The sequence below is a fragment of the Mustela nigripes genome, chromosome 1 (genome assembly GCF_022355385.1).
Source record: "Mustela nigripes isolate SB6536 chromosome 1, MUSNIG.SB6536, whole genome shotgun sequence".
Lineage (NCBI taxonomy): Eukaryota > Metazoa > Chordata > Mammalia > Carnivora > Mustelidae > Mustela > Mustela nigripes.
The window spans coordinates 5,280,146-5,305,052 of record NC_081557.1 but is presented as its reverse complement, the minus strand read 5'-3'; the positions used below and the strand labels follow the sequence as shown (position 1 = coordinate 5,305,052).

Genomic DNA, 24,907 nt, shown 5'->3' with positions numbered 1-24,907 from the left:
TATGGCTGGTGTTTTCAGGGAAATAAAGGACATGCTGTGGGGTGGAGAACTCCCTGTGGGGTAGTCAGGAGGGACTCTCCGTGACTGCTTTAGGGCAATGTTTAGGGGATAGAGGAAGCAGCCTTGGCAAGAGCAGGAAAAGTGCTTTCCAGGCAGAGGGACCAGCAAGCGAGACTCCCTGAAGTGGAAAATGGTTTGGCAGGTGTCAGGAACACCAGAAGGCCTGAGAAGTGGGAGATCAGTGGGTGAGCAGGAGGACAGCACGACAGGTCAGAGAGGCCAGCAAGGCCGTATGGACCACAGAAAGAAGTTTGGCTTTTTTTTCCAGAATGGTGGACAGTCAAACGAGGTACTTCGTTTCTGTGTGCAGAAGCGGATGGTGTGTGCAGAAATCACACAATCTAAGCGGCCAATGCTGGGAAGTTACAGAAAGTGAACACACCCAGGAGCCAACACTGAGCTCAAAGCCAGGACAGGAGCAGCACCCCAGACACCCCCTGGGTCTCTTCCAGCGACTACCCCTGTGGTAACCGTCATCCTGACTGCTCACAACAGAGTAGTTTTGCCGGGTTTGTTGTTTTTGTTGTTGTTTTACTTTCTATAAATGGAATCATTCAGCTCTGTTTTCTGTGTCTGGCTTCTTTCGCTCAACATTATAAGCACCATTCGGCATCACCTGCCGGTGAAATTCACCCACCTTGTTGCAGGGGGCCAAAGTTTTTCTTTCCCTTTGCTGTGCACCTGCCACGTGACTATGCCCCCCCCCGGGGGGGCATTTACACGCCTGGCTGTTGACGGGCACAGCCCCTGACATCGGTGCACAGTGAGTGCTCCCGCGCTTCTGTGCAGGGAGGGGTTTTCCGCATGACATCTACAAGAGCTCCTTCCAAGCTCACTCCAGTTCCTGCATCAGCCCTCAGAACCCGACGAGCCTCAACTTCTGCTTTTTGCTTCTCTCATAGAAGCCCACATCAGCGTTGCCCTTTTATGCGCTGATGGCGTGTCTAACTCATCACTCCCTCCCAAACCAGGAACCCTGTCATTCCCTCAGGCTTTGATGTCCTAAGAAGATACTATTCTTAGGCTGATGATGTTCCATGGAAAATGGGTTCAATCATTCCAAAGCTGCAGGTGGCTGTGAAGAGTCAGTTAAATGAGAAACAGCAGTGAAAGCCCACAGTCCGGGCCCCAGGTGCTACCCAGAAAGCGAGCGGAAAACAAGGGCGCCCCCTGTGGGTACCGGTGAGGCTGCATCCCTGATTCCCCAGGGTCCTGCTTTCTAGGCGAAGTCCCCTCCCCACAAAGCCAGCACAGACCCAGCTTCTTCTTCTTTTTCTTCTTCTTCTTTTTTTTTTTTTAAGCTTTATTTATTTATTTGACAGAGAGAGATCACAAGTAGGCAGAGAGGCAGGCAGGGCCGGGAAGCAGGCAACCGGTTGAGCAGAAAGCCTGATGCCGGAGTTGATCCCAGGACCCAAGATCACGACCTGAGCTGAAGGCAGAGGCTTAACCCACGGAGCCACCCCAGGACCCTAGCACAGACCTGCCTTCTACTGAGACGTCAGTGCCCACAGGTTACTCTCAGCCCCAAAGGCCCAGAGGAGAGATGATCTGGGAACCACTGCTGCCTTTACACACGTATTCCCCCACTGAGATGCTCTCCCCTCTTCGTCACCTCATACCAGGTCCTCTGGGTCTCCTGCAGGATTTCCCAGGTGCCCATCAGGCCTGCTCTCTTGATCACTGTGCCCATGGCAGGTGGCATCTTCCCACACACACCCAGGCCCCTCCTGATGCGTGCGCGTCCCTGCCAGACTGCGAGGGTAGGGTGGGGACCTGTCCCCCTGTTCTGGGAACAAGGAAGATCGCCCACACCTGGCACTCTGCCTAGAGTCCAGCGGGGGCGTCATAAATAGCTCCTGAATGATTCATTCATCCCTTTGGGAGGAAAGCGCGACCTCTAAGAGGTTAAGATCATGGGCTTTGAAGTCACACAGATGTTAAGTTCAAGTCTTGGCTCTGACCTTTGGCTCTGTGACCTTGGGAAGATCGTTGCACCTCTTTGAAGCTTGTCGGCTCATCTAAAAAATGGTGGGACCACGACCCCATTAGGTCATTGTGAGCATGGAGATGATGTTGGCCTGCCCAAAAGTCCAGTTACGTTGGGAGGGGTGATTATCCATTCAGCGCCTTGGGAAACCTCCTGCTGTTCCACCTGTTTTCTCACCGGTGTCTAGGAGGCGCGCGGTATCAGGCCGGTTTTAGGGGAATAGAAACTGAGGCCCAGAAAGGGAATAGGATAACCTGGGGCTGGGGCTGGAACCCGGGCCTGCCCACTCTGCATCCAGTACTCCGCCTTCCTCAAAACCACTGGAGAGCACATCCCCCACCCGACCCTCGTCCCCCCACCTGGGAAGTGAGGGGCTGCGCTCGGCCTCGGGCAACCTCCCGGGACTGCCGGGTGCGCTTGGGGATCTTGGGCTCAGACCCCGGAAGCGGCGCGTGGCTCCCGGGAGCGGGGAGAGCGCTCGGGGTTGTCACTTTAAATTAAAGAGGGAGCGGGAGGAGGGCGGGCGAGCGCGAGGGAGCGCGCGGCGGGCTCCTGGGAGCGTGCCCGGACTGCAGCGCAGCTCCCGTCCGCCGCCCCGGCCGGGCTGAGCCCCCGGCCCGCGCCGCGCTCCTCCGAAGGGGCCGCCGGGCGACACTGCAGGGGTGGCGTTGCGGGCGACGGCCGGGCCTGGAGCCGGTGCGTGCGCGCTGCAGGAGGCCGGCCGGGAGCTGGGAGTCGGGAGCCGGGAGCCAGGAGCCGGAGCGGGAGCCGAGAGGCGGCCCCTCCGCGGAGCCGGGGTGAGTAGCACCCGGCCGCCCCCGTGCACCACCGGGATCCGGTCCCGCGCGGGGCCGCACGCGGCGCCCCCTGCCAGCGCCGCGGACCCCGGCCTCCGCGCACTCTGCACACCCGCGCCGCCCCGCGCTTGCACACGCGCGCCGGGCGCCCTTCCCCGGCCCGACCACTCCGCGCACTGCGCATCACATCGCGCCCGCACGCCCGTCCCGCGTGTGCACACACGCGACTCACCCGGGCATTTACACGCCTCCCCGGCGCCCGCGCTGCGCGAGCGCCCCTCACTTTCACACTCAGCGTCCTGACTGGCCCCACTGCCCCCTGCCCCACCTCACACCCTCTCCCGACTCTTCCGGCTCAGTCCCCGGCTCTCGAGGGGGGCCCCCATATACCCTTGGGGGGTTCCCGCGGCAGGGGTGCTGGGTCTTCAGGAAATGCTCCGATCCGGAGAGGCAGGTCGCACCGCGTCGCCGGGAGGCACGGGGAGCTCGGGAGAGGATCCCCTTGTCAACGGCCAGGGTCTGGGGCTTTCCGGGGGCTCTTGGAACCTCTGATACCGCTGCTCTCTGCAAGAGGAAGCTTGCCTCGTCTCAGGGCCTCGGACTGTAGAATTGGCTGCTGAGGGGTGGGAGTGGGGCCCAGCAAGGGGATCTGGAGCCAGGCCTGTGGGTGGAGGAGCCCTGAGCCAGCCCTCCTGGTGATTCCTCTTCCAGGGCTGCAGGACAGCGTGCCCCCCTCCCCCGTCAGTGGGGCCACCCCAGAGCGACTGGAAAATCTTCACCCAGGAATGTCAGCTCCTTCTCCAAGCTAAGGAGAGGGGGCAGGTTTGGAGGGCAGTTTCTGTTGTGCTTCTTACTAGAAATGGGGAAACTGAGGCTCAAAACAGACAGGAGTTCCAGCCAAGTTAACCCAGCCAGTCTGGAGAAGGGTCAAGACAAGTACCTAAGCCCTCTGTCTTCCCACTCTGAAATCCAGAGCCTTCCTCTAGCTTGGGAGAGAGCAGGTTCCCAGTCTAGGGTTCAAGCTTGGATTCTGTGTCTTGTCAGCTATGGTGACGCTGGGCAAGTCATTTCTGGCGGGTCAGTTTTCTTACCAGTACAATGGGCAGAGTAGCACCCCCTCAGAGGGCAGCGGGGAGGGACTTGCTGAAATAAAACATAGCGAGTCCTTGGTATGGTGCCCAGCACATAGTAGGTATCCAGTAGATGCCAGCAGCCGCTACCCTAGCCAGTCTGCCCTGCGGTTTCTGTAGGCTTTAGGGGGATGGTAGCAGGATGTGGTTATTTCGGGGGCAGGGGAAGGGAAGCACTTGAAAAAGATTTCAAACCTAAAGATCCTAAAGAGGTTTACAGCTTGGGAGGCGAGGACTGCCCTGTGCCCACATCAGAATCCTTCCTAATATCTGATAACCGCAGGGGTGGGGGTGGGGGGCTGGCAGGCAACATCTTGTGAGCCACAAATGTGATGTGGGGACACAGTGAGCAAGGAAATGGGGTGGGGGGGGAGCAGAGACACGGGACTCCGTTCCCCTGGAGAGGCACGAAATTCCTGGAAAGCCATTCCTCTGACAAGCCCAGGAGGGGGCCTCAACTGTGGTCAGATTCCAGTAAGGCCAGTGACAGTTCTTCCCACCCACCTCCACCCCCAGAAAGGCCTGGTCAGGAGGTGGCATCACGGCCAAGAGCCCAGGCCGGGATCCATCACACCTTGGCGCCGGTCCCAGTGTTGCTACTCAAATGCTGAGTGACCTGGCCTGAGGCCCCCCCCTGGGCCCGTCACCCCCATGCCCCTTCCCCCCCCCCCCCCCCCCCGCCGCCCCCGCCCCCCCCCCCCCCGCTTCCTCATCTTTAAAACAGGGACCCTTTCATCCAGCCAAGCATCATGGCTGTATCGCGAGCCTCGGCCAGGCCAGGCTCTATGCTGAGCATTTCTCGCAGGTATGAAGTCCGATGCTTGCAGCAGTCGGGAGCCACTGCTGTGTAGGTCTGATTAAGTCTGGATTTGAACCTAGAGCTGTTTCCAGTGAGCAAGCTCCATGCAGTTTTGGATTCTGCCGGGGGGCGGGGGAGGGTTGGGACCAGAGTGAGTAGAATGGATGGATGGGAAAGGGTGCCGGGAAGGGGACGTGGATCTGAGGAGGGCGGGTGTGATTTTGGGACAGCTCTGGCTCATCCCTGGTGTGCCCATTTCCTCTGTATCAGAAGCTCGGGGGAGTTCTATCATAGGCTGCCCTGGCGTCCTGACATGCCTTGTCAGCAGACGGCCGAAGCCGCAGCCCCTCTGCCCAGAGGACCTCCAGCCAGGTGGCGGTGGGAGCCTGCTTGCCAGAGGCTGTAGTCGGTGAGATGTGGGGGTGCGGGGCCAGCACTAGGGAGGAAGGCCATGCAGAAGGACACTCACTGCACCGTTAGCTCAGCCTCTGCTCCCTGCGTCCTGGTTGGGTGACTTTGGACAAATTTACTGCCCTTCTCTGAGCCTCTTGTTCGTCCTCTGTGGAATGAGGTTAATGATAGGATATCCCATAGGGGTCTTGTGGGAGGTGTTGGGGAAGACACCTGTGAAGTTCTTGGGGGCTGTGGCTGCTAGTGGAAGAGGCACCGGATGGGGCAGCAGGCGTGGCTGCCCAGGACCAGCTCTCCCACTGCTGGCTGTGTGGCTTTGGGCAAATCCCTGAACCTTTCTAACCCTCACACCGTTCATCCAAGAGCCTGCTTCCCAGGCCCAAGAATGCGCTCCAGGGGCCAGCAGGTTCTGGAACTGAATGGAAGGATGGGAGGGGCTGGGCTTGAAGAACAAACGCCCCGTCCCAAGGGGCAGAGCCTACTCTATTCCAGCTTTGGCATTTTTGCAGGGGTCAGGGGAGACCGGCCCACCGGCCCCCAGATATCCTCATTTTTTAAGGGAAGCTGTAAATCGAGCTTACTGCCCACACGATTCTACTGCTCAAACGAGGGCTTAGTTAGGGAGCCTTTGGGACGATTGTCAGGCTGGTAACCACAGCAGCTAATGTTTACCAAGCCAGACTACACTTCTTAGTCTGCCCTCCTAGCACCCCGATAAGGCAGTCATGAGCCCCATTTTAGAGATGGGGCGACTGAGGCTCAGAGCTAGTCAGGGGGCAGAGCTGAGATTCAGAACTGTGCTCAGGCTGCCCACCTCCTCCCCCAGCCCAGTTTTCTCCTCCTTCCCTCCCTCTGTCTAGGCAGATTCGGTCAGACTTCGGCCACCTCTCTGGGGCCCACTGCAGAAACTTGGTGCTTGGGTGTGCCTCGAATCATCCACATGTTCACGGAAACTACACCTCCCGGGCAAGGGGTGTGGGAAGAGTGGGCTGTGTGATAGTCGGGGTTTGGAGCTGGACCAGCCTCGGAGGGCTGGCGGCCCCTCCACAGCTCTAAGTCTGGCACAGCAGATACGGGGTTCTGTCCCATACCAGGTGGTACTTGCCACGGGAGTGTACCCTGTCTTCGCTAGCCTGCTGCTAGCACTGGCTATCCCCGTGAAGCCTCACTCTGGAAGTCAGCTTGTGCCAAGTAAGCAGGAAAGAAAGCTGATGGCATTATTGGATTCCCAGCAAGGCTGGGATAGGTGTGTACCCCTTAACATATGTGTGTTGGTGTGTCCAGACCCCATTCTGCCAGGAACTAGGGCCACCTTGGACTTGTCCACAGGGACCGGTTTGGCCTGCACGTTCTCAGGAAAGTTTTGAAACCATGTGCCCGTCTGCAGTAAGGCACAGAGGTTAGGCATATGGAGCCAGAGGGCCTGGGTGGACCAGTTTCTTAGCCGTGTGGTCTGGGGCAAATGATTTTCCCCTTGGGCCTCAGGACTCTTCCTCAGCAAACTGGAGATGATAATAGTATCTACCTCCTGGGGTGGTTAGAGGATTAAATGAGGTCATGTATAAGTAAAATGCTTAGAATCATGCTCTCGCGCCTACAGAGTGCTCAGCGAGGCTAACTGTCATCAGGTCTACAGCCCAGGGTCCCAGGAGTGAGCTCCCTTTTCGGGTCAGCATAGGTGAAGCCTTCCCGGAGAAGCATCCCTTCTACCACCGTGAAAGACCCACATCTCACTGGATCACCGTCAGCAGAGCTGGGAGCAAGGAGCTGTCCCGCACTTGACAGAGCTTTGCCCCAGGGCTCTCTTCTGCCCTGTTTCTCCAGGCCTCCTGCCCTGGGGCTTCTGGCACTCCCCCGTGTGCTGGATAACCCCGTCCGAACCAGACTTCTGGGCTGTAGAGCCACAGACTGGGGAGAACCCCAGGATTCAAGAAAATGCTTACCTTCTGGGGCGCCTGGGTGGCTCAGTGGATTAAGCCGCTGCCTTCGGCTCAGGTCATGATCTCAGGGTCCTGGGATCGAGCCCCACATCGGGCTCTTTGCTCAGCGGGAGCCTGCTTCTCTCTCTCTCTCTCTGCCTGACTCTCCGCCTACTTGTGATCTCTCTCTCTGTCAAAAAAAAAAAAAAAAAAAATCTTTAAAAAAAAAAAAAAAAAAGAAAAAAAAAAAGAAAATGCTTACCTTCTGATTGGACTCCAATCCCCAAGGGAACCCACAGAATCTATCCAGGGGTTGCAAAAAGGGTAGCCAAGCCACAGTCTGGGAGCTTTTTACCCTGTGGCTGAACAGTGTTCACATTTTTTTGTGAATTGGTTACAACATTTAAAAAATCAAGAAACTGAACATTAAAAAAATCCAGGTATTTGGCTTTTCTTCTTCTTCTTCTTTTTTAAAGATTTCATTTATTTATTTAACAGACAGTAGGCAGAGAGGCAGGCAGAGAGAGGGGAAAGCAGGCTCCCTGCTGAGCAGAGAGCCCGATGTGGGGTTCGATGTGGGGCTCGATGTGGGGCTCGATCCCAGGATCCTGGGATCCTAACCTGAGCCAAAGGCAGAGGCTTAACCCACTGAGCCACTCAGGCGCCCCTACCTGGCTTTTCTTGAAAAAGCCAGAAGATAGATAGATCAATAGATAGATAGAATAAAATCAAATGTGCAGAGATTGGGGCCCCTGGCTGTCTCAGCCAGTACAGTCTACAGCTCTAGATCTCAGGGTTGTAAGTTTGAGCCCCACATTGGGCGTAGAGATTACTTAAAAATAAAATATTTTATAAAATAAAATAAAGTCATGAAAAGCCAGAAGATCCAGCAGTGCTAGGTTGACATTCCTGCGGGAACAGAAACAACAGTGGCCTTTGGTGGGGTTGGGGGGGAGGTGAGCAACACCCTGACCTGTTTGCCCCCACCTCTGCGGGGGCGGGGCTGTCCTGTCTTCCCGTGACTCTTGGAGCTGAGGCCCATAGGGTTATCCCAGCCTCCCTTGTCCATTCCCTTAGCTCATGTTTGTGAGACAGAAGTACTTCTCAGCAACGCAGTAATAAAATTATGAGCAGTCACTGGGGTTCAGGTAATGGCTTGTATGACTCCCAGACCTTTCTAGAACAACTGAGTCAGACCTTCAGCATTCATAAAACTTGGAATTGGAGGGTGGGGTGGGGAGGAAACCATCCTGAGCAGTGAAAGGACTGATAATAGAATATTGCAGAAATGCAGCCTTGCCTTTCCAGTGGAAACAAAAGCTTTTGAAGTAAGCCTTAGCAAACACCCTAAAAGCCCACGCTATAAGTAGCAAAGAATCAAAGAACAGTTGCGGGTAGGATGTTGGTTGGATGGGGTTGGTAGGATGGAAATGAGGTAGCGGTGCCAGATTTAGTGAATATAAATGCAGGATACCCAGGAAATTCTGAGTTTCAGATAAACAATGAATAATTTTTTTTTTTTTAGTATAAGTATGTCCCATACAATATTTGGTACATACTTATACTAAAAATGAATCAAATTCAAATGTCACTGGGCATCTTGCATTTTTATCTTGCAATCCGGAAATTAAGGTGGTCTTAGAGTGGTTAGAAAGAGCTTTAAATGCCATTTTTTAAAAAAGATTTTGTTTATTTATTTGACAGAAGGAGAAGTCACAAGTAGGCAGAGATGCAGGCAGAGAGAGAGGGGGAAGCAGGCTCCCCGCTGAGCAGGGAGCCCAATGCGGGGCTTGATCTCAGAACCCTGAGATTGTGACCTGAGCGGAAGGCAGAGGCTTTAACCCACTAAGCCACCCAGGCACCCTAAACACCATTTTTTTAAAAAAAAATGCCATTTAATAGGTGATTGGATTAAGCGTTTACCTTTGGCTCATTCCCAGGCCGTTCTATCCCTGCTCCTGGCATTGAGCAGGGCGCTTGCTTCTCCCTCTGCTCCTTCTCCCCACTCCCCACCTCTAGCTCATGCATGCTCTCTCTTGCAAAAATAAATAAATAACATCTTTTTTTTTTTTAAGATTTTATTTATTTATTTGGCAGAGATCACAAGCAGGCAGAGAGGCAGGCAGAGAGAGAGGAAGAAGCAGGCTCCCCGCTGATCAGAGAGCCTGATGTGGAGCTCAATCCCAGGACCCTGGGATCATGACCTGAGCTGAAGGCAGAGGCTTTAACCCACTGAGCCACCCAGGGGCCCCTAAATAACATCTTTTTTGAAAATAAAGTTTTAAAAATTAAAGTTAAAAAAAAAAGAAAATGCCATTTAAAAGCCTACCTTTGGCTGAGCTCTCCTCATAGGTGAATGTGAGGCCCACAGGCATCAGGGAGGTCAAGGCATAGGGTTGGGGTTGGTGGCCCTCCAAAGTCCCCTCTGCTGACTGTCTCTCCCCTTGCAGGCCCGGCTGCTGCAGCAGGCATCACCATGGCCATGGACGTGGCTGAATACCACCTGAGCGGTGAGTCCCAGCAGAAGATGTCACCTCACCGGACCCTCCCACAAGGCCCAGGGTGGGGGTGTCAGTGGGATGCCAGTAATGGCCCTACTTTAGCAGTAAGGAGAGGGACTTGCCCAAGGTCACACAGCCTTGGGGACACTGAACTAGGACCTGGCATGGCCTTGGACAAGTGACAAAAACCTCTCGGGGCCTCTACTTACTCATCTGCAAAATGGGGGCAGTGAGGCCTCCCTCAAGGACCTCTGGGAAGATTCAGTGACCGAGCTTAGTGCCAACGCAGGCCTTTGCATGTGCCCTTCCCTTTGCCCAGAGTCCCTCCCTGCCTCCGCCTGGCTAAGCCCTCGAGACTAGTGTGGATGTCCCAGAGGCAGATCTAGCTCCAGACTGGCAGGCCGCCAACACCTCCTCCGCCCGCCATCTCCTGGGGTCTCAGTGGCTAATCTACAAACAAGTGCTGGACAAGTGTCCAGGAAGCTTTTATTACCTGCCACTCCTGCTGCTGCCTCCTCCTCGTCTCTGGTCCCAGCAGAGCGCTCGCTTCCCTAGGGCATTCCCCCCATGCCCCCGAGGCTGGCGGGCAATAAAATGAATAAACAAATTCGCATTAATAGGCATCATTTCGCGTCACCGTCCTGGGGCTTCTCCTCTCCTGCCCCCCTTTTCTGCCAACCAGGACTCTGGCTTCAGGCCCTCAGCCCCCTGGGATCCTCCCTCTCAGGGGAGCCTGGCTGTGCTGTGCCACGTGGCCTTGCCCATCATCCACGGGGACCTCAGACTTCAGTGCCCACCTGCTTGCCCGCCCCCACGACCACTGACCCTGCTGGGAGCCATCCCTGGAGCATCCCGGGCCAGAGCTTCTTATGTGTGCCCTCCCTCTCCAGTTTACCAGGCCCATTCCTAGGCCATCCCTTATTCACCAGACTCCCAGAACTTTCCTGGCTCTGCAGGGCTCGCCTGGGGCCCTCTGTAGATCTCTGTTGTGGTTTTGGTCAGCCCACAAATGATATTCTGCCAACAGAGGTCAGAACTCCGGGTTTGCTCACAGCTCCTCCGTCCTGACCTCCTGCCTCTCTCCTCTGACCCTGGCCCCGGCCAGCCCTTGTCCATAGCCTGTGTGATGTTCACGTCAAAACTGTGTGGCTGGACCATGTCATGAATTCATCTTATTTTCTTCTGACAGTGCGTGACACATCCTCCTGCTTTGCCACAGTGACATCCTAATGACTTCCATTCTCAAAGGCCAGTGGTATTTCCCTTCCTAGTTAGCACCACCCGGCCCCAGTGACCCCGGCAGGCTGTTTCCAGATTTCTGCGGTTATAAATACAGCCTTGATGATTCACACCAGATATAAAACTTCCTGGGATTTTTTTTCCACAAGATAAATTCCCCAGGGCGGGACCGTCTGTCTGCTTGGGGGGAGGGGCGCCGGCGGGGTGGTCATCTCCATTCTCTGGGTGGGAAGGCTCCAGCTCATTCTGGTGAAGCTCTGTGTTCCCTACCCCAGGGCCTTGGGCTGGTGGCTCGGCAGGCGCTCAGCCTCTCCCAGCCTCAGCGCTCCTCCTCTAGCAGGTGGAGGTCGGAGCTCATAGGATGTGCGTGCTGGTTAAATGCCGGGGCTACAGGCCGGCCCTGCTCTTCTCCAGAGTGCGTTGGTGTTATGGCTTCTGGCTAGAGTTGGCGGGTGTCAGGAGAGCAGGGGTAGGCTGAGGCCTCCCACTGCCGGAGGGACTGCTGCTGCCGTGTGGCAGCACAGGACAGCCTGGCTTCAGGGAAGGGGTAGCAAGGAAATCCCCAGCCCCAAATGCCCCACTCTCTCTCCCCCACTGGGCACTCTGAATGCTCCGGGCTTTGGACGCCCTCTCCTCTTCTCGTCCTAAACTCCCAGTCCCTGGCACCTTGGCCTGGCACGTTTCTTGCTCCTCCCTCTTTTTTTTTTTTTTTAAAGATTTATTTATTTATTTATTTGACAGAGATCACAAGTAGGCAGAGAGGCAGGCAGAGAGAGAGAGGAGGAAACAGGCTCCCCGCTGAGCAGAGAGCCCGATGTGGGGCTGTATCCCAGGACGCTGGGATCATGACCTGAGCCGAAGGCAGAGGCTTTAACCCACTGAGCCACCCGGGCGCCCCTTGCTCCTCCCTCTTATCTCAGCCTGGATGTCTCTCCTCCAGGAAGCCCTCCTGGATTGTGCTCATCACTCCGTTTTTGTCTATTTATTTGCCTACTTATCTCATCCCTAGACTGTGAGCTACTAAGGACAGGGACTGGGGCTGACTCCCTTCAGAGTGTTCGCACTCAGTAGGTGCTCAACAGATGTTGCAGTGATAAATCTCCACCCGTGAAATGCCCACCCCAACTCTTTCCGCCCTGCTGCTGTGTGGAGGCTGGGTGGTGCAGTGATGACTCCTGCTTGCTCTCAAGTCTGGCTGGCAGAGTTGAAATCCCAGGACCACCCCCTCTTGGCTCTGTGACCTTGGGCAATTTCTTTATCCTTTGTGCACCTCAGTTTCCCCATTTGAACTGAGCATAGAAGCAGCCCTGACAATGGTGCAGAGAATGATGTTTGCCGGCAGAAGGTCACTTCTGATAGGTGAGAGCTCACCCAACACAGGTGAGGGGCGGTTTGTTACGATGTCTGGGGCCAGTGAGGCTCAGATAGGAAAAGTTCTTTACTTATCAGCGGAGAGAGAGCATTAAGCGTCTGGATTTGTCCCCAAGCCCTGCACAGCCGGAAATCTACATCTCACTCCTGGCTGAGCCTTTTTTTTTTTTTTTTTTAAATAACAGCTTTATTGAGATAAAATTCAAATACAATTTACCCGCTTAAGGCGTACAATACAGTGGATTTAACATATTTTATACCCATCAACACTTTCAACTTTGAGAATCTGCTTATCATTCTCCAAAGCAACCCTGTATTCTGCATTGCCCCCTTGTCCCCCTAGACAATCACTAACCAACTTTCTGTCTGTAGGCATTTACCTATTCTAGACATTTCATGTAAATAGAATCCTATAACATATGTTTTTTGGTGTCTGGTTTCTTTCGCTTAGCATGATGTTTTCATGGGTCATGTATGTTGCAAGATGTATGTTGCAACCAAGACCTTTGTGTTGCCACATTATATTCTGTTGTGTGGATGGAGATTTTATTTATCCGTCTATCAATTGATAGACATTGGGTTGTTCTACATGACGGTGAGGCAAAAACGGGGTCATTTCTTCTTTTCCCCGAACCCTCTCCCTCTTCCCTCAGACCTCAAAAGGTGGCTTTGATTACCTGGCAGCAAGAGGCCTTTTGAAGGCTCTAAGGTCAGAGAACTCAAAAGGGGGGGAAATAACCCTATTTGTTCAAAGCCTAGGGAATGTTTCACCATCGTTCACAGCTCTTCATCTGATCTAGCCAAGCTAGTCCCCACCGCCATCCTGTTCCGGTAGAAATGGGTGCTTTTGTAGAAAAGGAGATGGAAGTAGAAATCCCAGCATACATATGTCTTATTCAATCCTGGATCCCCTAGCACCCTGCATGGAGCCTGGCGCGTAGTAGCTGCTCAGTAAATATTTGTGCAGTGAATAAGGAGGTCAGTGCTGAACCCCCTGCTCCTTGGGTGGGAGTCTGTAAGCACCGGGGAGCCCAGAGCCTACTAATGAGAGGCTGCCCTTGTCTTGCAGTCATCAAGAGCCCCCCTGGCTGGGAGGTGGGTGTCTACACTGCTGGGGCCCTGGCACTGCTGGGAATTGCAGCTGTGAGCCTGTGGAAGCTCTGGACATCGGGGAGCTTCCCCAGCCCCTCCCCGTTCCCAAACTACGACTACAGGTACCTTCAGCAGAAGTACGGGGAGACCTACGCGGAGGCCAAGCAGAAGGTGAGGTTTCCGCTCTCTCAAGACGGTGCCCCCCCCCCCAGTCCCTTGTTCTCTCCTGGCTAACTTCCTCCGGTGACCAGGGACCCTTGTCCCACTCCGTGTCTCCACCACAGCCCAGTGGTGCGAAACCAGAGGACATTTAGTGAGGGAATGAATGCTTTCAATTTAAAAAACCATCCTGTATGGGGCACCTGCGTGGCTCAGTTGGTTGGGCATCTGCGTTCTGCTCAGGTCATGATCCCTGGATCGAGCCCCATATCAGGTTCCCTGTGCAGTGGGGAGCCTGCTTCTTCCTCTCTCTCTGCCTGCTGACCCCCTGCTGTGCACACTCTCTCTCTCCGTCGAATAAATAAATAAATCTTTTTAAAATAATAAAATAAAATAAAAACCATCCTGTGAAAACTACAGGAAAATACAAATAAGAAAACCTCTCCCCACATGCCACCATCCAGGGGCAAATAACTATGAGTTGTATTTTAACCACTAACATTTTTACTTTTCCAGTACTTTTAAAAAATATTTTATTTATTTATTTGACAGACAGAAATCACAAGTAGGCAGAGAGAGAGGGGAGGAAGTAGGTTCCCTGCTTAGCAGAGAGCCCGATGTGGGGCTTGATCCCAGGACCCTGAGATCATGACCTAAGCCAAAGGCAGAGGCTTTAACCCACTGAGCCACCCAGATGCCCCTCATTCCAGTACTTGTAATATACCCTCTAGTCTTTTTTTCATGCATAGTTTTTATATAATGGGTGTCATCTCTACATAAAATTTTATACCCTGCTCTTTTTATCTCACAGCTAAAACATTTTCCTATATCGTTGAGCCCCCGTCATAAACCATCATTATTTATTTATTTATTTATTTGACAGAGAGAAATCACAAGTAGTTGGAGAGGCAGGCAGAGAGAGAGAGGGAAGCAGGCTCCCTGCTGAGCAGAGAGCCCGATGCGGGACTCGATCCCAGGACCCTGAGATCACGACCCGAGCCGAAGGCAGCAGCTTAACCCACTGAGCCACCCAGGCGCCCCTAAACCATCATTTTTTAAAAAGATTTATTAATTTATTTTAGAGAGAGAGAGAGCAGGGGGAAGGGGCAGGTGGAGAGAGAGAGTCTTAAGCAGACTCCGCACAACCCTGAGATCATGACCGAAACATACATCTTGCAACCGAAACCAAGAGTCAGACGCTTAACCAACTAAGCCACCCAGAGGCCCCGTAAACATCCTTTTAATGGCCAGTTCAGGTTCCTTTTTATGTATGTGCCATGATTTCCTAAGTGCCATTATAAATAATACAGTGAATATTGTATATATAAAACTTTGTCTTCATTGGGATTATGTACTTTGAGTGGATGCCCTGATGTGGAATTTCTGTGTCAGGGAGCACAAACATTTTTTAGGGCTCTCAGTGTATATTGCTGAATGTTTCATCATTAGACACTTGGCAGAGAATTTTTCTAACATCATGTCAAGTTCCAGTGAACACAGCCAGAATCTGTTACTGGATAGGGGCCCCACACACTCATTCATTTGGGGTGTGAGGGGACTATCTCCCATTCTGCTGGGGGGGACTGTACCTTGGCATAACTTTTCCAAAAAGCATTTTGGCAACATAGGTCAACCGCTTGCAAAAGGACCGTGTCCTCTGAGCTAGGATTTTAAGAAAGCTGTTTGATGCTGCATTCTCTCTCTTCGTGAAAAATAAGCAACAATGTAAATGTCCACAGTGGGGGACAGTAAAGTAAATCACAGCTCTCCACTCAATGACAGGTTGCGGGCCCTTTAAAAATTATGGTAATGAAGACTGTGCAGCCGCTTGGGAGATGCTGATGGCACAAAGGCTTTTGTGTTCTCAAATCCCAAGGTCAGTTTAGAGAAAAGAAAATTTTGAATATTAGGGCGAACGTTACCCAACTTGGAAGACTTCCCCTTTTGTAGACATTTTGGTAAACGTCCTTTGAGGCTGCTCGATCATCTGTTGAACGGCTCTGCCCTAGTATTCTTACCCCTTGCCCTTGCGCTGGAAACTTAGATTGCGAACTACTTTCGTTTTTCATAAACATTACTGCAGTGAACATCTTTATGTACAGAACTCAGTCTGCATCATTAAAAATTTTGAGAAAAACCTTTCTTCCTCGTGGTTAGGGAAAGAAAACGGAGTGACACAAAAGAGCATTAAGCGAGGACCTTCCTTGGGCGCCTGGGGGGCTCCGTTGGTTGCGGGTCGGACTCTTGGTTTCGGTCCAGGTCCTGATCGCATGGGTTGTGAGATCGAGCCCCGCACGAGGCCCCATGTTCAGTGGGGGTCTGCGTGGATGTTCTCTCCCTCTGCTCCTCCCCCTGCTTGTGCTCTTCTCTCTCTCTCTTTCTCTTCACCCTCAAAGAAGTAAGTAAATCTTTAAAAACACCTGACTAAGGCATGCATCGTTCCTGCAAAAGGGGAACTAGAGGTGCCTCGAATAGACCAGGCTCACAGACCATGCCTTTGCATTCGTGAGGCTCCCGTGTCCCTTTTTCTCACCCCCAGAGAGTGCCTGCGTGGAATGCCCCACGGGCCAGCATGCGGGGATCGCCCAGCCGCAAAGGCAGCCTCAGCATTGAGGACACCTTTGAGACCATCAGCGAGCTGGGACCTCTGGAGCTGATGGGCCGGGAGCTGGACCTGGCCCCCTATGGGACCCTCCACAAGTCGCAGTCGGCTGACTCGCTGAACTCCATCTCCTCCGTGAGCAACACCTTCGGGCAGGACTTCACGCTGGGCCAGGTGGAGGTGAGGATGGACTACGATGCGGCCTCGCACACCCTCCACGTGGCCGTGCTGCAGGGCAAGGACCTCCTGGAGCGGGAAGAAGCCGGCTTCGAGTCCTGCTTTATGCGTGTCAGCCTGCTGCCCGACGAGCAGATCGTGGGCATCTCCCGGGTAAGTGGGGTGCGCTCTGGGCTCTCGGGGGTCCTCCCCATGCAGGCGGGTCTGCAGGGCCAGGCTGGATGTGAGGAGGGTGCCACAGGGCAGCTTTACATGCTAATCCCAGAGCTGAAGGACCTGAGGACCAGGCGCGGTTCTCGGCAGTCCTACCCCAGCAGCCCAGTGTGTGGTAATTGTCCGTTTCCGCTCCTGTCCCCTGGGTCAGCTTAGGGTCCTGGCAGAAGAGGGATGACATGTTCAAGTTGGCTTATTTGCAGGGAGCTCAATAATAGGACTGTTAACGATCATGTGGGGGAGGGGCGCCTGGGTGGCTGAGTCGGTTGAGCTTCCGACTTTTGATTTAGGCTCAGGTCATGATCTCAGGGTCGTGGAATCGAGCCCCGTGTCAGGCTCCATGCTCAGCGGGGAGTCTGCTTAGGATTCTGTCTCTCTCTCTTCCTCTGCTCCTCTGTGTTCCTCTCTGCTCCTGTTCCCTAAAATAAATAAATAAATCTTAAACACACACACACAAAACAATGGTGTGGGTGGGGTATAGGGCGACCTCAAAGATGGAGTGGCTCCCTTTTCTGAAGGGATAAGGGGAAGGGGAGGCTACTGGCCCCAAAGGAAGAAAGGCATGTGGAGGGGGCCACATTGATAGGTTCTGTGGCCTTTGGTCAAGGGACACACGTGGTCAGACCACAGCAGTACTGCAGAGAAGGACCTAGGGAATAAGCACCCCACCTCTGACCTCTGATTTCCCTTGAGTGACTCCCCTGTCTGACTCCACCAGGAGCCAGAGGCTAAGGGAGCCTGTCGATCAGCCCATGGAGGTCAAGAACAGGGTGGGGAGAGTTGGGGGAGACACTCAGCACCCTCCCACACCAGGCTACCTTTCAAGGGTCCCTCTGTTTTGCCAGGAGGGAGTAAAGCCTTCATGAGACACACTCCCAGGCTGGATTAGGGGTAAAAGGGCTCCAGACACCATGGCTGGGAGTCCTCTGAGGTGGTCAAGGTAGACGCTCCGTGGCCTCTAACTGGAGTAGGAGGAACCTGCGGGCCTGCAGGACCAAGGCCCGTGTCCAGTCACTCTTACCACGCTGAAGTTGACTGTCCCTCTGTGGTGGACACTGTCATCCCGTTCCCATCCACACGCCGCCCCCCCCCCCAACTCCTGGGCCCTGACCACAGCCCGTACGTGTGGGACCCAAGAGAGGCCGTCCAGAGGGTGGTGTCTGGTTCCAATAGCAGTTTTCCACTTCCTAGCAGCATGACCTTGGATAAGTCACGTAAGCTCTCTGTGACACGGTTTCCCCATCTCTCAAATGGGGACCGTAATCCTTGAGGAGGGGATACAATAGATTGTATCTCAGGACCATGGAGTATCCCTGCTGAGCCTGGATTCAGGCTGCCGATGGCCTGGACAGCCTAGAAGATCCTGGGTGGTTCCGGACACTTTCCTTGAGGGGGGACATTGGTGGACGGGAACCACCACAGCCTGGTGTGTGCTGAGAATCTGGTTCACCAAGTCCCTACATCTGTGACTCTCTCATTAGCCCCAGTGGGATGGACCGAGGGCATCTTACAGATGAAGAGGTTCAAGAGAGTGCTTTGCCCAATGCCAGCAAGTGAGCCGGAGATCCAGGACTTGGCCCTGGAGTTCCCATTTTCTTCCCCGCATGTGTTCATAAAGCACAACACACAGAGAATGCACATTGGTCAGGGAACCTGAGCCCCTGCAGGCAGGGGACAGCAGAGTGGCTCATTTGGCAGGAGGAGGGAGATCATGAAGAGCCTGGAGGCCAAGGTCAAGATCAGGGGGTGGACTTTATCCCACAGGGGAAGGAGTCCGTGAAGATCCTCAAGCAGGGAACTGGCTGGGGAAGGTGGCTCCCAGGGAGCAGTGGCAGAGGAACCTTCCCACAACCCAGGCAGGGACCAAAGAGTATGCTTCAGTGCACCTGGAGCTGTTGGCGGATTTATTCCCGAGAAGGCAGGCTTCTCAGCATTGCAGCCCAGCCAGTCCCAGCAAGTAGGTGGCTGCCCCCAGGCTGGGCAACCCCCCAGCTTCAGGCAAGTTTCCAGGGATGAGAGCTCCTCCCTGAATATTGCCAGGCAGTGACTAAGGCAGCCCCCAGAGGACAGGAGAGCTGTGCCCGCTAGGGCACCTTCCCAGGGGGCCTGCCCACAGCTTCCTGGGAGGAAGCCAAAGTCACCCACCAGGCAGGACTGGTCTTGGAAGCAGAGTCTGCCCAGCCTCGCCTCGTCACTCTATCCATCCACCCATCCCACAACGTTCAGGCCATCCGGGGCCAGGCTCTGAAGGGCTGGGACATCAGTGGTTCTAGGCTCCACGATGTTCTGTACTTACTGCACACCCCAGCCCAGAGCCGGACCTGAACTGGTATAAGAAAGAGGAGACCATTTCAGCAAATATCACAAGGGTTTTATGGAGCCACGGGCACTGAGTGTGTCCGATTATGGAAGCTTCGAATGCCAGGCTACCAGATTGGCCACCAGAGAGAGGAAGATGGGGGCCTTTAAATCCCCAAGGCTGGGGCACCTGGGTGGCTCAGTGGGTTAAAGCCTCTGCCTTCGGCTCAGGTCACGATCCCGGAGTCCTGGGATCGAGCCCCACATCGGGCTCTCTGCTCGGCAGAGAGCCTGCTTCCTCCTCTCTCTCTGCCTGCCTCTCTGCCTACTTGTGATCTCTGTCTGTCAAATAAATAAATAAACAAAATCTTTTTAAAAATAAATAAATAAATAAATCCCCAAGGCTGGGGTGCCTGACTAGCTCAGTTGGTAGAGCACACAACTCTTAATCTCAGGGTCATGAGTTCAAGCCCCACGGTGGGCATGGAGCCCACCTTAAAAAAAAGTCCTCAGGGCTAAACCCCCAAAGGAAGAATTGGCATTGAGGCCGGGCAGGGGGGTGGTGCGCAGCAGAGCCAGGGCGCTTGCCCAGGCTTCTGGACTCTCTGTCCGGTGCTCTCTCCCCACCATGGCTTCACAGGCCCCTGACTGCCACCCCTTCCCCAGAGTCAGAGCTCCCTCCGTGTCCCTTTCTCTCTGCAGATCCAGAGGAATGCCTATTCCATCTTCTTTGATGAGAAGTTCTCCATTCCCCTGGACCCTGCCGCCCTGGAGGAGAAGAGCCTGCGGTTTTCTGTGTTTGGCATCGATGAGGACGAGCGGAAGGTCAGCACGGGCGTGGTCGAGCTGAAGCTCTCGGTGCTCGACCTCCCCCTGCAGCCCTTCAGCGGCTGGCTCTACCTCCAGGACCAGAACAAGGTCAGTCCGCCCGTGGAGAGAGGGTCACACATGCCTCTTGCCGCGGGGAGACCCCGCCGTCCACAACAGCCCCCACCCCGCCGTTCTTTAGGGGATGAGAAAAAGAGGCCCGTGCCGCATTCGGGAAAACTCTGTTTACTGCATGAAATGAAGATGCTCGCACCGCTGTTCCCTGCGCCAACCACCAAACCTTCAGACGCTCTCCTCCTAGAGGGTTTCTGCTGGGGAGGTGCTCCGGCACTAAAGGGGGTCATTGCAGACAGAGGCCGAGCTGCTGGTTTACCTTTATAAGCGTAGGACGGCTCGGGGACCATCACTGCTACTCAAGCAAATGGTCTACCCGTCCTGGTCCGCTGGGACCTCTGTGTGCTACTCCACAGAATGTTTTCCATGGGCTGGAAGGAGGGACCCTGCCTGCGTTGGGTGGCCACATTTGACAGGTGCCCTCTGGCCCTCCTTCCAAGGAAGGGCCCACCCCCTGTAGGAGGGGGGATCGTGCACCCTTCATGGGACGGGGGACTGGGGTCCCTTTCTCAATCCCACTGGCCCAGTGCCTGGTGGAAGGGCAGGAGCAGCAAGTTCTCAATGGAGAAGGAAGCTTCTGCCTTGCCCTGGGCCCCTCAAGTCACTCACGTGTCCTCCAGGCTGCTGACGCTGTGGGTGAGATCTTGCTGTCCCTGAGCTACCTCCCAACAGCTGAGCGCCTCACGGTCGTGGTGGTGAAAGCCAAAAATCTCATCTGGACCAATGACAAGACCACAGCAGGTAAGGCCTGGCCAGCGGCCCGGCTCCTTCGTGTGGGCTGGTGGGAGCGGTGGCCCAGCTGCTAAGCAGGGGGCCCCCGGGAGCATCAGCAGGTGTGGGGGTACAGCGCCTGGCCCCTCCACCCCCTGGTGTTGGCTGAGCTCAGGAGCCGTGCACAGCGGGGAAAGCAGTCTGACTGCGGAAGGCTGAGCGCAGCGAGGGTGGCTGGGAACCCCCATGAGGGGCAGACGGGAGTCTGAGCAGGAGGCTGGGGCAGGGGGAAGAAACCAAGGTGGATGCCTGCTTTCCAGAACTAGACTTCATGAGGAGCTGGGCTGTGTCCCAGATCCCAGACAGGACCCAGGGCCCCCAGGATGGTTTGGGTGCCGGGCAGGACCTGCTGCCCCCCACCGTCTGCAGGAACAGAACTGGAAACAGAGGGCCGGGGCTCCGGAGCACGACCTGCTGGGAGCTGGCGGGGAGGGGGAATCCAGGGTCCAGGCGGGTACAGCAAGGACACCCAGTGGGTGGAGGGTGACAAGCAGTGAGTGACTTGTTATTTCAAAGTCAGGCTCCACAGAACGGGTGCAGGGTGACTCAGGGCTGACGTCTGTGCTCATTATAGAATGAGAAGTGGTGGGTCTGCAGAGTGTGCCGAGCGCCATGGGCGGGGAGCGTGTGCGGGGGCCCGGAGGCAGGCCACCTGAGCCCCAAGCCCGGCTCTTCTCCTGATTCATGCACGAGCCTCAGTTTTCTCATCTGTAAAATGGGAAAGAACTAAAGGCCCAATGGCAGGAATGGCAGGGGATGGTTGCAGCTGTGAAGGTTTGGCTGTGTGGAGCCAGTGGGCCCCTAGGACTGGGCAGGCCTGGCAGGCCTATGCCAAGGGAGTGTGGCCCCGACTCCCGCCTCTCGCTCGCCCACAGACCCCTTTGTCAAGGTGTACCTGCTTCAGGATGGGAGGAAGATGAGCAAAAAGAAGACGGCTGTGAAGAGGGATGACCCCAATCCGGTGTTCAACGAAGCCATGATCTTCTCAGTGCCAGCCATCGTGCTCCAGGTGAGGCGGGGACCGGCTTGGGCGTGGGAGCCCAGGCCTGGTCACCCCGGGACTCTGGGGCCATTCCGGCCACACCAACCTTGCATCTCAGGGCTCCTGCAGATGCCAGTGGTTTGCCTCAAGCCCTCACCTTTCTAGTGGCGAGGCATTTATGGAGCACCCGCCGGCTACCGGCCCTATGGTGTGTGCTGGGGACACAGGCGCTGCTTCCTTGGTGCTCACAAGGGACAGGCAGAAAGTCCCCAGACAGTCTTAATCCACCAAGAGCATGCCAGACTTCGGTGGTCAGGGGAGGCTTTTGCAGGAGGGGGGAGCTAAATTAAGACAGTTTCCAGTAGGAGCAACAAAGGCCTTGGAGATGAGCCAGGGCTAAGCCAAGGGCCCACAGTGCTGGCCCTAACTCTCTGGAGGCTACCCCCAGAGGCCCTGCGCAGCCCCGCCCACACTTCGGTGGCATTCAGAAGGTCATGTGATCCAGGGAGACCACGCCCCCCCTACAGATACCACAGACCAAACCTGGGGGCTACAGAGGATATGGCCTGTGCCTCACCAGTGGCCCTGCTGGCAGAGGATGGGGAGCTTACCACCTCCCCTCACTATGTCCTTCTGTCCCTAGGCATCCCTGACAGTGAGAATGGCCTTTTGTGCCTTGAGCCAAAACCTGCCCCTTATCCATGGGGCTGTGGGAAGCCGCCTACTCTGACAGCCCCCCGGAATCTGAAAGCCCAGAAATCGGCCTCACTCCCAGAGTCCCCAAGGCAGGCAAACATCCCAGCATCGCTGGTTGACGCTGGTGTTGCCTTCCTGCCACCCTCATAGGACAGGCTGTCCACCTGCCCCCCCCTTCCCCCACCCCCGGTGGCCGCAGTGTCCCTATTCCACAGCCTCCACGGGGTGGGGGAGACCTCTCGGGACCAGGAGGGAAGGTGGGAGAGGGGAGCGCGAGGAGGAGGAGGAGGAAGGAGGTCAGGCTGGGTGTTAGTTTCAAGCTCAACCACTTTGATCTCAAGCACATTCTTTTCCTTCCTCAGCTCTGAGTCCAACATGTGATTATATTAAGAATAATGAGACATCTAAAATGCTCCGTGTGCAGGCTGTTCTAAGCACTTGACACATTTTAACCTTTTTTCAGGTAGGAACTAATAGGATTACCATTTCACAGATGGGGAACTAAGGTAGGAAGAGCCCACGTCACCGCCCAAGGTCACAAAGCAAGGCGCGTGGGGAGGCCAGCATTTGAACGTGGTAGTCCAGCACTGCCGCCATGTAGGGAGACAGCAACAGAAGCCTGGGGGCTACGCAGATCGGGGCTAAGGATTCAGGGAGCCACACCTGACCCCCTGCTGGGGCCTGGCACCCTGTCCCCAGCCCCATGTCACTTCCTCCCCAGGACCTGTCTCTCCGTGTGACAGTGGCTGAGAGCAGCAGCGACGGCCGAGGGGACAACGTGGGCCATGTCATCATCGGGCCGTCCGCCAGCGGCATGGGCACCACGCACTGGAACCAGATGCTGGCCACTCTGCGCAGGCCCGTGTCCATGTGGCACCCCGTTCGGCGAAACTAGCAGCTGGCACGACGGGCCGGGGTGGGCACCGAGCCTGGCCCATGCTCAGCTCTGATGCCCCTCCCTAGTCCAGCAGGAGCCATGGATGTTGGGGTCCCCTGCCGGAGCTCCCATGAGCCATCTTGGTCCTTCTGTCCAGACTGCAGTGGAGAAGCGGGCCTGGCCAGGTGTCTAGGGACCCAGGTTTTTCTCCCACAGAGGGCCTGCTGGGGCTGGGCCACGACCCACGGAAGGCAGCCTGGCACTGGCTCATCCTGCTTCCACTTTGAGATCCCCATCCAGCCTGTCCCTCGGCCTGGGGCGTTGCGGCTTGGCCTCTCAGGGCTCTCCACATCCCACCCTGCTGGGAGACCAGTGCTAAGCGGGGTCCTGTACGGGGAAACGCGTGAGTCTCGGGGGCCAGATGCCGTGCTAGACACCAACAGACATGACATGAAGAGGATTCGGTCCTTAGGATGTCCGGAAGACAAGACTCCCCAGTCCTGGGGATCTGCTCGGTGCTGAATGCCACCGTGGCAGAGCTCTGGGGGCTGCGAGGACAGGATGGGAGCCATGCCCTGAGGGACAGGAGAAGAACAGAGTGTGTCCCATGCAGGCAGCCAGCCCCAGCAAGGCAGGGCCAGGAACTTCCCTGTCACTAACTGTCCTCAGCCTACTGGAGTGGACACAACGACCTTTCTCTGGGCAGGAGAAGTGACCAGGAGACCAGGCTGACTCCGGAATCACGCTCCATGAAATCTGCTCCCTCCATCCATAACCCTGGCATGGCCCAGAGGTCCCAAGAGGCCCAGAGCCAGGTCCCTGCATTTGGTCCCCACTGGATTAGGCATTGGCTCTATACCTCCAGGCCAGACCCTATTGGGAAGAGAGATGCCTCAGCCTGTGGGTAGCCGGTGGGTAGTGGGGCCAGAAGACAGACTCCAGGGATGGCCGGAAAGGGGTGGCCTGGGCAGGGGCACGGAGGGGAAGTCAAGGGGCATCCAGATTGGGGGGGTGGCGAGAAGGAAGGGTTTGAATGCCAGACGGGGAAGGAGGGGGCACTGGGGGTCCTAGGTCAAGTTCCAGAAGCGAACCCTGAGATTCTTAGGCAAGGGGTTAGTTAGGAGAGCAGGGCGCCTTCCTCCATCTGGAGAAAACTGGAGGGGAGAGAGGAGAGCCCTGAGCAGGGGCAGACTCCAAGCACGTCGTGGCTTCCGGAGTGTCCAGCCTGATGGCCTGAGGAGCCCTGTTGTGTGATTGGCCCCCTGGAAGGATCCTGACCAGAAAACAAGGGGCTGGACTGTTTGGCCCCCCACCAGGGCTTGGGCTACCACCCACCCCAGCTGGAGGAGGAGAGCGCACACTCTCCAGTTGTCACGGGCTGGGGCAGCCCCTTGAGTGAGAAGCAGGCAGCTGGGGTGGGGGGTGGCCTGCCGCAGCATCCGCTCCCCGGGGCCGCCCACAGGTCAGCGCAGGGGCTCTGGGGCTGCCACAGGCCCTGATGAGCTACGGAGACCTAGGCCCAACCTGTTACCCCCAGTGCCTCTGGGAGAGCCCAGTCATGGGACTGGAGGCAGAACTGTGGCCCAGCCCTGTGGCCAGCACCGGGAGGTCTGCCTGGCCCGCCACAGAGGCCAGGGGCACAGCGGAGACCCAGACCGTTTCTGCCCCAGGGGCTCGGCAGCACAGGCAAGCCTTTACACCCACCTTCTCTTCCCCCTCTTTCCCTCCCTCTAACTGCATGAAATGTGGACTTGTGGACCCGGGACGGGCACGGTGGGGACCGAGTCTGCTGACTGGAATGATTCCAGAACCAAAATAAAGCTGGGGCAGGAAGGAGGGGGCTTCCGGGGAGCCTTGCTCGGCCCCAAATCACCTTTGTCT

At 55.8% G+C, this 24,907-nt stretch overlaps 1 protein-coding gene across 1 annotated transcript; it reads left to right on the top strand.

The window, feature by feature from the left end:
• Window positions 1–2,609: 2,609 nt before the first annotated feature.
• On the top strand, window positions 2,610–24,899 carry SYT12 (synaptotagmin 12). The gene is made up of 8 exons (XM_059400401.1): window positions 2,610–2,847; window positions 9,557–9,616; window positions 13,287–13,480; window positions 16,008–16,400; window positions 19,461–19,676; window positions 20,321–20,441; window positions 21,347–21,480; window positions 22,871–24,899. The coding sequence occupies exons 2-8, from the start codon at window positions 9,583–9,585 to the stop codon at window positions 23,042–23,044; spliced, it is 1,266 nt and encodes a 421-aa protein (XP_059256384.1). The 5' UTR covers window positions 2,610–2,847; window positions 9,557–9,582; the 3' UTR covers window positions 23,045–24,899.
• The last annotated feature ends 8 nt before the right edge of the window (window positions 24,900–24,907 follow it).